Below are 11,091 nucleotides of genomic sequence, written 5' to 3'. Positions count from 1 at the left end.
AGTGCAAAAACTACCATACAAATGTACATGGATATTATGCCCGTATCTACATGTCCGTTTGGTTAGGCAATGTTTAAGTTCTTATGTTAACTGAGATGTTTGCCAGGGCCTCCTAACTGCTTGACCCCTGAATCCACGTCTTCTGCATGATTTCCTTGCGAGGTAGAGGAGTGGGAGTGGGAAGCGGCTCTGCCTCTGCCCCCACTGATTTGGTTCGTGTACACACGTCTAGACACCCTCTGCTTGCTTGCCATATGATTTCACCCTTGAACATGTGGGGCCTTTGTGTGGGCAGCTTTCTCTACTGAAGGTTTGAAGAAGATGGAGGAGACGATTTCATTACATCAATGCACATGATTTCAGGTTGCCTGTAAGGCAACTTTATTTGTCCTCGCTAGAAAATTTTCACTGCTGCCTTATTCCAGGGAGCATCACAGCTCCAAGTGTTTCTCTGTCTTTCCTCCTCAAAAACAGATGCCCCCAAACATGCGATTGGTGTGGCAATGTCTTTTGTGTTGCCATATGCACAACCTCAAGATCTCACCTTGTTTCGCAAGAGGCCCATTTGGTATTTTTTCCCAAGAACCAGCACTTTCCTAGTGAGGTGCAACTAAAATGATTACAAGCAATAAATGCTAGAGAGGGTGTGGAGAAAAGGGAACCCTCTTACAATGCAAACTACTACAGCCACTATGGAGAACAGTCTGGAGATTCCTTAAAAAACTGGAAATAGAACTGCCTTATGACCCAGCAATCCCACTGCTGGGCATACACACCAAGGAAATCAGAATTGAAAGAGACACGTGTACCCCAATCTTCATCGCAGCACTGTTTATAATAGCCAGGACGTGGAAACGACTTAGATGTCCATCAGCAGATGAATGGATAAGAAAGCTGTGGAACATATACACAATGGAGTATTACTCAGCCATTAAAAAGAATACATTTGAATCAGTTCTAATGAGGTGGATGAAACTGGAGCTGATTATACAGAGTGAAGTAAGCCAGAAAGAAAAACACCAGTACAGTATACTAACACATATATATATATGGAATTTAGAAAGATGGTAACGATAACCCTGTATGCGAGACAGCAAAAGAGACACAGATGTATAGAACAGTATTTTGGACTCTGTGGGAGAGGGAGAGGGTGGGATGATTTGGGAGAATGGCATTGAAACATGTATAATATCATATATGAAATGAATCGCCAGTCTAGGTTCAATGCAGGGTACAGGATGCTTGGGGCTGGTGCACTGGGACAACTCAGAGGGGTGGTACGGGGAGGGATGAGGGAGGGGGGTTCAGGATGGGGAACATGTGTGTACCCGTGGCGGATTTATGTTGATGTATGGCAAAACCAATACAATATTGTAAAGTAATTAACCCCCAATTAAAATAAATAAATTTATATTAAAAAAATAGTAAAATGCAGAAAAATAAAAATAAAATAATTACTTCCCTCCTCATATGTAGCAGTCTATGAAGACATGCTGCCTTACATGTGGCATAGCTGTTTAGCATATGCAAATACAGATGCAGTTTGGGGTTAGCCTCCCTCATTCTTATTAGAATTAATATTAATTTATCATTTATCCTCTACAATGATAGAGATACTGTTTAAAAAAGCTTCTTTTGGCTGCACTGGGTCTTTGTTGCTGCACATGGTTTCTTCATTGTGGGGAGAGGACTTTTCTCCTTGCCGCACACAGGCTGTAGAGCACACGGGCTCAGTAACTGCAGCATACAGGCTTAGCTGTCCCACAACACGCTGGATCTTAGTTTCCAACCCAGGATAGAAAGTCTGTCCCCTGCACTTTTTAACTTTTTATTTTGTATTGGGGTATAGCCAGTTAAGAATGTTGTGATAGTTTCTGTATACAGCGAAGGGGCTCAGCCATAGAGATACATGCATCCATTTCTCCCAAACTCCCCTCCCATCCAGACCACCACATAACATGAGCAGAGTTCATTGTGCTATACAGTAGGTTGGAAGGCAGATTGTTAACCACTGGAGCACCAGGGAAGTCTCATGAACATACTCTTGATATTGTGGATGGATCAGCAAGCTCAGCTGTGGCACAGTTAACTCTGCAGAAGAAGCCTCTCCTCTGTCGGCTGGTCCCCTGCACACACCCAGAGCAGACCTTTCCAAGGCTACCCACGCCTCTGGCTTTCTCAGCCGGTTTAGCTGTTCAGCCCAGGCGAACTTTGGCATCCTCTTGACTCTTCTTGCTTGGAGAATCCCAGGGACAGGGGAGTCTGGTGGGCTGCCATCTATGGGGTTGCACAGAGTCGGACACGACTGAAGCGACTTAGCAGCAGCAGTAGCAGTGACTGCTCTAGACAGCCCTATCACGCGGCATTTCGAGGTCCTGACTTGTTTTTAACTCCTAGGAGAAAGGAAACATGGTGCAGAAGGGCTTTTGGCAGAGCTGGGCTGTGGAGTCGCAAACTGTGAGGAGCTGGAGGGGGCGGGAAAGTTTATTGTGTTCCGGGGACCTTGACTGGCTTGGGAGGACCCCAGCAACAGACGCACTTCTCGGTCCCACAGCTGGTGTCTTACCCAACTTACGTCAGAAGGGGGAGCTCCGAGTTCATTGTCTGTACAGTAACTTGCCTAACATTTCTTTTCAAAGCTGAATCCCTTAAAGGCAAGACAGACTCCTAGGCATTTGCTCCAGGAGAAAATGCTCAGCACAACGCATGGATGGAGGCAGCTAATGACGGGAACAGTCACCAATTCAGGTTCTCGAAGGGTTCAGTACAAAGACAGTGGCCCATCCATGCTGGCCAGGCGCCCCATGAGCTCCTAGGGAAACTGTATTTTCCCAGGGTAAGCCCTAGGATTTCTGGTCTTTCCCAGTCTGTTGTTTTCCTCTATTTCTTTGCATTGATCATTGAAGAAGGCTTTCTTATCTCTTCTTGCTATTCTTTGGAACTCTGCATTCAGATGCATATATCTTTCCTTTTCTCCTTTGCTTTTCGCCTCTCTTCTTTCCACAGCTATTTGTAAGGCCTCCCCAGACAGCCATTTTGCTTTTTTGCATTTCTTTTCCATGGGGATGGTCTTGATCCCTGTCTCCTGTACAATGTCACGAACCTCATTCCATAGTTCATCAGGCACTCTATCTATCAGATCTAGGCCCTTAAATCTATTTCTCACTTCCACTGTATAATCATAAGGGATTTGATTTAGATCATACCTGAATGGTCTAGTGGTTTTCCCTACTTTCTTCAATTTGAGTCTGAATTTGGTAATAAGGAGTTCATGATCTGAGCCACAGTCAACTCCTGGTCTTGTTTTTGTTGACTGTATAGAGCTTCTCCATCTTTGGCTGCAAAGAATAGAATCAATCTGATTTCGGTGTTGACCATCTGGTGATGTCCATGTGTAGAGTCTTCTCTTGTGTTGTTGCAAGAGGGTGTTTGCTATGACCAGTGCATTTTCTTGGCAAAACTCGATTAGTCTTTGCCCTGCTTCATTCCGCATTGCAAGGCCAAATTTGCCTGTTACTCCAGGTGTTTCTTGACTTCCTACTTTTGCATTCCAGTCCCCTATACTGAAAAGGACATGTTTTTTCGGTGTTAGTTCTAAAAGGTCTTGTAGGTCTTCATAAAACCATTCAACTTCAGTTTCTTCAACGTTACTGGTTGGGGCATAGACTTGGATAACTGTGATATTGAATGGTTTGCCTTGGAGACGAACAGAGATCATTCTGTCGTTTTTGAGATTGCATCCAAGTACTGAGTATTTGAGTCTTGCATCCAAGACTGTTTTGTTGACCATGATAGCCATTTCTTGATGCTAAAGCTGAAGCTCCAGTACTTTGGCCACCTCATGCAAAGAGTTGACTCATTGGAAAAGACTCTGATGCTGGGAGGGATTGGGGGCAGGAGGAGAAGGGGACGACTCAGGATGAGATGGCTGGATGGTATCACAGACTCGATGGACGTGAGTCTGAATGAACTCCGGGAGTTGGTGATGGACAGGGAGGCCTGGCGTGCTGGGATTCATGGGGTCACAAAGAGTCGGACACGACTGAGCAACTGAACTGAACTGAACTGAAGCCCTAGGATAAGTGAGCACCCCCTCTTCCCACCTGCACTTCCTTTTCTTCCCTGCTTTCTGGTTTTTCCTTTGGCCTGAAACCACGACATCTGTTACACCTGTCTTGGATTTGGCTTTAGAGAGTGTGTGGCTTCAGAGATGCAAAGCAGCAGGAAAAGCAGATAGGATAGTCCTGTATGAACAAGGAAGGGGGAACCAGGAGCAGGCTTGCTTTTTTGGGGGGAAAAAATGAGGAAAAAAACTAGTTAGATGGCAGGGGTATCAGGCAGAGTCTTTTTTTCCCTCTGGCGTCTATGCCCCGGAAGCAGACAGAGACCCCAGCTCTCCTAAGACAACCGTACACTTTGGCTGTTTCATGAAGAGTGCGATAAAGGGACTGCTCCTTAAAAGTGTCACAGAAGTGCCAGGGAACTTCTCACCCTTGGGCATGGCTGGGGGTGGGGAGAGACATAAACATTTTAAAATCCTGTGGATGGGGGATGTGAAAAGGAAAGCAGGGCATCCCACAGATAATAGAGGAATTAAGGGCAAACACAAGAGCTGAAATATTCCTCCAGTTACCCTGACAGCCAGGCAAATTCTACCTTGAGGGCCGGAGCACCTGGGGCAGAGAGTAGAAGCAGGAGGCGCCCCTGCTTCCAAGGCCACAGTCATCTACTTGTGTCTACATTTTAATTCTGTAGAGGCTCACGCCACAATTCTTCTCCTAAAATCACTCCCCTTCTCATCTTTTTCCTTGTATATTCCACATGACTTCCTTTCATTTTAAATTAGGGCAGGGGCCAGAAACTCTACAACTTGGCAGGCTCATTCTATAAAGAATGTCTCCCACGTGCTCTGCAATTTTAGTAATGTGTTGTCACATAAATCAAATTGACATTAAAACTAACACGTTGACTTTTGTTTCATAAATAATTTATTTCCCATATAAAAGTTTAAATAAATACGGCATAAATCAATTTAAAAATAGGTTAGTCTTTAACTGTCCATTGAAATCCAGTGCATTGCCTTGTCAGTTACTTCAAGAGCCTCTGCTGCTGAAGAGTCTCACCTCAAAGTCACATTGTCCCTTCCCAGAGCCACAGCGGGGAGATGTTCAGTCACGGAGGTAACCTGTTAGTCTCCTCAGGAAAGAAAAGTTCCTGAGGATTTGCACTCGAACGACTGCCCAGGCACACCTGTTGTACTTCTTGGACTTGAGGTACTGCACGAGGTTGAAGTAATATTTCCTCAGGTGAAGATCGGTCGTGTCTCCCATAGTGGAGGTTTGCTTCTGCATTATTTCCTTCTGGATTGGCTCCAGACGATTCATCTGCCCATAGAGTTCCACAAGGAGGTGCTCAATGATGGTCTTAGACCAGCCAGTGCTGGAGAAGTCTCTGGTGAGAATATGGAAGATGTGCTGGAGCATCTCATACATGACCAATACGGCATCTTCCTTCCGGAACTGCTGTGCTTGCTTCATCTCCTCAGGCATCTGGAAGTCCATCCTGAACTCGAGGCAGTGTTGAGGAGTTGAAGGTAACTGCCACAGGAGGTTCTGACACACCACAGAGCTCCGCCTTTGTTGGAATCGAAGCAAGTTGTAGCTCCTGGAAAGAGCTGTGGTGGAGAGACACAGCAGGAGAACCATCTGGAGGAGGCACCGATAGGTCATGGTGAAATCAGGCCCAGGGCTGCCTGTTCTGCTAGAAGGTCCTGAAGCTGAGTCTTCAAGAGTTTGCAGAGTGAATGTCCTTCCTCCTTGAGTGTGGGCTACTTATACAGGATGCCCCTCCATTCTTTCTATTTGAGAGGAATTTCCCACTTTCAGTTCTCCCTTTCTGTTTTCCCATGTCATTTAAATGGTTAGTTGCCCCCAAAACTCTTTTTCTTTAAGCTCCTTGCTCTTTTAATTTATATATACCACGTGGAAAAAAAGATATACAAACTGAGAATTTCTAATGTTTTTTAAAGTTTCAATGAATTGCTGAATGTTAAAGAAAAATATAAGCCAAATCTTTGGAACTAGATTATTACAGGATTCTTTCATATGGAAAAGATTTTTGTTTTTCTCTTTTCATATTATGAGATTTGGGACGAGGGGGCCTTGTTTGTAAGAGAGTTTTCTTTTTCATAAAAATTAGGTTTAATTCTCAATTCTGCTATTACCAAACAATAATACTTGCAGTTTATGATTTTAAAAGAGACATCTATTTTTCCTATCTATAAGAGAATAGTGTTAAACTAAGTTGATGAACAATAAATATATGATATATGTATGATTTAAATTAAATACATGCGGTTTATGATTTTAAAAAAAGACATCTATTTTTTTTCTATCTAAAATAGAGTGATGTTCCTAGAGGGGTGGGAGGGGGCACGAAGGTTCCAGAGGGAGGGGATATACGTATACTTATGGCTGATTCATGTTGATATATGGCAGAAACCAATGTAATATTGTAAAGCAATTATCATTCAAGTAAAAATAAATATATTTAAATAAAGATAAAAAATAATGTATATAAAAAACAAAATAGAATTCATTGACCCTCAATAATGGTCACAAAGGCCAACTACAAGAGGAACCATGGACAAACTAAGTTGATCTGAATTTTTTGGAGGCCTTAGCCATAAGCAGCAAGACATCACATAACTTTATCAACTTTGTTGTTGTTTTTCAGTTACTAAGTCAGGTCCTACTTTTTGCGACCCCATGGAGTGCACAATGCCAGGCTTCCCTGTCCTTCAGTACCTCCCAGAGTTTGTTTAAACTCATGTCCATTGAGTCAGTGATGCCTTCCAACCATCTCATCTTCTGTCACCCCCTTTCCCTCTTGCCCTCAATCTTTCCCAGCGTCAGGGTGTTTTCTAATGAGTCAGCTCTTTGCATTAGTTGATCAAAGCATTGGAGCTTCAGCTTCAGTTATCAGTTCTTCCAATGAATATTCAGGACTGATTTCCTTTAGGATGGACTGGTTTGATCTCCTTGCAGTCCAAGGGACTCTCAAGAATCTTCTCCAGCACTACAATTTGAAAGCATCAATAATTCGGGGCTCAGCTGTTTTTACGGTCCAATTCTCACATCCATACGTGACTAGACAGACCTTTATTGTCAAAGTGATGTCTCTGCTTTTTAATATGCTATTTAGGTTTGTCACAGGTTTTCTTCCAAGTAGCAAGTGTCTTTTAATTTCGTGGCTGCAGTCACTATCTGCAGTGATTTCAGAGCCCAAGAAAATATTGCTTAATCTCAACTATCCAGAAAATAACTGAAAACTAAAGACTAAGTAATATTTCTAAGCAGGCAAAATAAATGTTACACAGGCCATTCATAAAAGTCCATGGTTCCTCTTGTAGTTGGCCTTTGTGACCATTATTGAGGGTCAATGAATTTTTATTTTGTATATACTTGTAACAATCCAGTCTGATTTTCCATTCTCATGCAAATACATACCAACTTTAAGAAGAGACCTAGAAGGAAAATGGAGGAAAAAATATTAAGCAATCAGGGGACTGAGACAAAAGGTTCTAGTTCAATATTTCTGAGACTGTTTTTGTGTTTATGTGTAGGTGCTGATGCTGATAAGAAAGGAATCAGTAAAAAAAAAATCAAATTATGATTTTCATGTCTGCTTATATAGACGGGGAGATGTACAGTATATTTTTAAAGATTTCAATACAAAAATAAGTTCTTATAAGTATGCTATTTAATAATTAATCATTTTCAGTTTTTAGCAATACTTGCCTTATCTTTCAACCTGAATTTACTAAATTTACACAATATGCAACTGTCGCACGAGATGATGCAGACTGTACCCTCACTCTGGGTTATATACTTAAGCAGGAGAGAAGAACATTAATCGAAGACATACACAAAAGTAAAAATGCAATGGGCTTCCCCAGTGGTTCAGAGGTAAAGAATCCAGTAAGGGAGACACAGGAGATGCAGGTTTGATCCCTGGGTCAGGAAGATCCCCTGCAGAAGGAACAACCCACTCCAGTATTCTTGCCTGGAAAATTCTGTGGACAGAGGAGACTGGTGCGCTACATACAGTCCATGGGGTCGCAACGAGTTGGACATGACTGAGCAACTGAGCAGAGCACAAAAATGCAATGGTAACCAGTGTTACAAAGGAGAGGCGCTTAGTCTTGTGGGCACCTATGATATAAGGACATAATGTAGTAGAAGAAATCACAGAAGGCTGTCCTGAGGCAAGGACACTGGAGCTAAAATCAGAAGGAAGGTCAGATGGGACGGCATGTGCTAAGGCCTTGTGGTGGGAGGATACAAGTCGGGGTAAAGGACTGACTGAAGGCCAGAGTGACTTCTAAGTCAGAAAGTGGTCAGTGAATGATCTGAGATGAGGCCAGAAGGCAGGCAAGAGCCAGACAGCACACAGATTGTGAGACCATGGAAGAAGTTTTTCTTTATCCTCAGAACAGTAGAAGCTATGGGAGGGTTTTGCTGGGGCTAAGTAACTTCATTAGATTTGAGGGGAAAAAGAAATCTCTCTACAGGAAGCGATAAGTAAAGGACAAAGAACAGAATGAGTGCAGGCAGTATAGTTAGGAGATTACCTAATTGTAGGCCTAGGTGCTAGTGGTAGAGAAGAATTCATTCATTTCTGTGAAATCTCTCATTTCCTGACAGGACCAGAAGCTGAGAAATCCTCCATCATTTTACAGTTACATCAGTACCATTGGTTATTATAATTTTAATGTCTACTTAGTGTACAGGAACATTACTTCTATTGTACCAAACTGAAATAGAGGCTGGAAGTATCTGGGTAAATGCATAATCCTGACCTCCAGGTTTCTCATCATCAATAGATCTCCTGTCTTCTGATCTTTATAATTTGCTGAACAAACTATATCTCCCAAATCTCCCAGAGAGGACTATCTATTGGTGATGTCCAAGGTATTCCCAAGAAACTATTTGTGCTTAAGCTGTTCTGATGCAATGTGGAGTAGAGAGGAAGCAATTCATCCTTCCTTCTAAACTGGGTGAGTGGGAAAGATGCCTGTGTCATTCCCTCAAATGAGTGAAGAGTACGAAGAATGGAAAAGATAAAGCAACCAATCCAAAGAATGATTCTGGGAAGATGACAGTGGTGACGGTATAATGTTAAATTTCTATGAGTTCTCACAAAGAATCAGACATTGCCACCAGATAGAAACAAGAACCCTACTGAGCATGGAACTCATTGACATGAGCCACAAAAATGCAAGCAAATGAGGACAAACCACCAGTTGCCACAGGACCAGCCTGAGAGGAGCATCCATGTGGGAGAAAGCAGAGGAAAGCAATGGACCTAAGAACCCCAAAGTAGCAGAGAGGTATTTACTGGAAAGCCATCCGGGCCAGTCTGAAAACAGCAGCTGAAACTGGAAGGGCTTTGGCTCAGTGTTATAGCTGTTGAGTTGTGATGATACCTCGGTAAGCTCTGAAAGGCAGTGAAATAGTCGAGGAGACCAGCAAGGTTCAAATCAACCAGGCACAGCTCCACTTTGGAAATGGATCTACACTGAGGAGTAAGTGCTAACAATGGGGTCAAATTTTAGCAGGATATAAACAGGAGAGACAAGGAAAGAGAAGACCAGACCAAGGTGAGAGGTGGGAAACTCAGAAAGCAAGCAGCCATATTTTTGAACATTTTACAGAAGCAGCAGAAGGGGGAGCTCTGTCAAACTAGAAAAGTCACCCTGAACTACTTCTATTGTAGAAACTGAGGAAGCATAAACTCTTGTAAAATCAAGCAACAGAATAGTAGTGTTAAGATTAAATTTCATACAGGTTATTGTTAGAAAAAGAGAATAAGGTGCCAGACTAATAGCTCTACAGATAATGAAAATATACCAGTTCAGTTCAGTTCAATTCAGTTCAGTCTCTCAGTCGTGTCCGACTCTTTGCGACCCCATGAATCGCAGCACGCCAGGCCTCCCTGTCCATCACCAACTCCCGGAGTTCACTCAGACTCACGTCCATCGAGTCAGTGATGCCATCCAGCCATCTCATCCTGGGTCGTCCCCTTCTCCTCCTGCCCCCAATCCCTCCCAGCATCAGAGTCTTTTCCAATGAGTCAACTCTTCGCATGAGGTAGCCAAAGTACTGAAGTTTCAGCTTTAGCATCATTCCTTCCAGAAATACATGCAAATGAAATGGATTGAATTAGTGTTACCACAGGAGTATTTAAATATTTTAAAATTACATAAAACAACATAAACAATATTAGACAAATGCAGAAATGAAGTAATATATAGACAAGAAATCATTAGAAATAAAGGAAAAAACTTTAAATCTTGTTGAATAAGACATAGTCACAAGATAAGAAGTTTTGGAAAAATCTGTTAATTGAGAAGTTTCAATATGGAAAAGTGAAGGAAATCAACAGCATATAAAAATATCATATATTGATCAAGGGGAATTACTTTTAGGAAACTGAGGATGTCTATATTATACGATTCATAGTGAAAAAGACAAATTAAATATCCATCAGTAGGGAACTGACAAAGTAATATTATCATACAGACCAAAATGGAATACTTTATAGCCATTAAAAGGAAGGTCAGGTTATATATAGACATACATTCAAAAATATTTAATAAAAAGAGCAATATCACACAAAATGCCAGGCAGGATGAAGCACAAGCTGGAATCAAGACTGCTGGGAGAAATATCAATAACCTCAGATATGCAGATGACACCAACCCTTATGGCAGAAAGTGAAGAACTGAAGAGCCTCTTGATGAAAGTGAAAGAGGAGAGAGAAAAAGCTGGCTTAAAACTCAACTTTCAAAAAACAAAGATCAAGGGATCCAGTCCCATCAATTCATGGCAAATAGATGAGGAAACAATGGAAAGACTGAGAGGCTTTATTTTGGGGGGCTCCAAAATCACTGCAGATGGTGATTGCAGCCAGGAAATTAAAAGACACTTGGTCCTTGGAAGAAAAGTTATGACCAATCTAGACAGCATAGTAAAAAGCAGAGACATTACTTTGCCAACAAAGGTCTGTCTAGTCAAAGCTATGGTTTTT

The 11,091-nt window shown here is 42.2% G+C and overlaps 1 protein-coding gene across 1 annotated transcript; it reads right to left on the bottom strand.

Moving 5' to 3' along the window:
• Positions 1-5,168: 5,168 nt before the first annotated feature.
• LOC138081410 (interferon beta-2-like) lies at positions 5,169-5,729 on the bottom strand. The gene has a single exon (XM_068974554.1). It carries the CDS (start codon positions 5,727-5,729, stop codon positions 5,169-5,171), a length of 561 nt encoding a protein of 186 aa, XP_068830655.1.
• Positions 5,730-11,091: the final 5,362 nt, after the last annotated feature.

Source organism: Capricornis sumatraensis, chromosome 6, assembly GCF_032405125.1.
Source record: "Capricornis sumatraensis isolate serow.1 chromosome 6, serow.2, whole genome shotgun sequence".
Lineage (NCBI taxonomy): Eukaryota > Metazoa > Chordata > Mammalia > Artiodactyla > Bovidae > Capricornis > Capricornis sumatraensis.
The sequence above is the reverse complement of the archived record's forward strand: the minus strand, read 5'-3'. Positions and strand labels throughout refer to the sequence as shown.

Coding starts and splice junctions, on each gene's coding strand:
- LOC138081410 (XM_068974554.1), bottom strand. CDS start 5,729: ATGACCTATCGGTGCCTCCTCCAGATGGTTCTCCTGCTGTGTCTCTCC.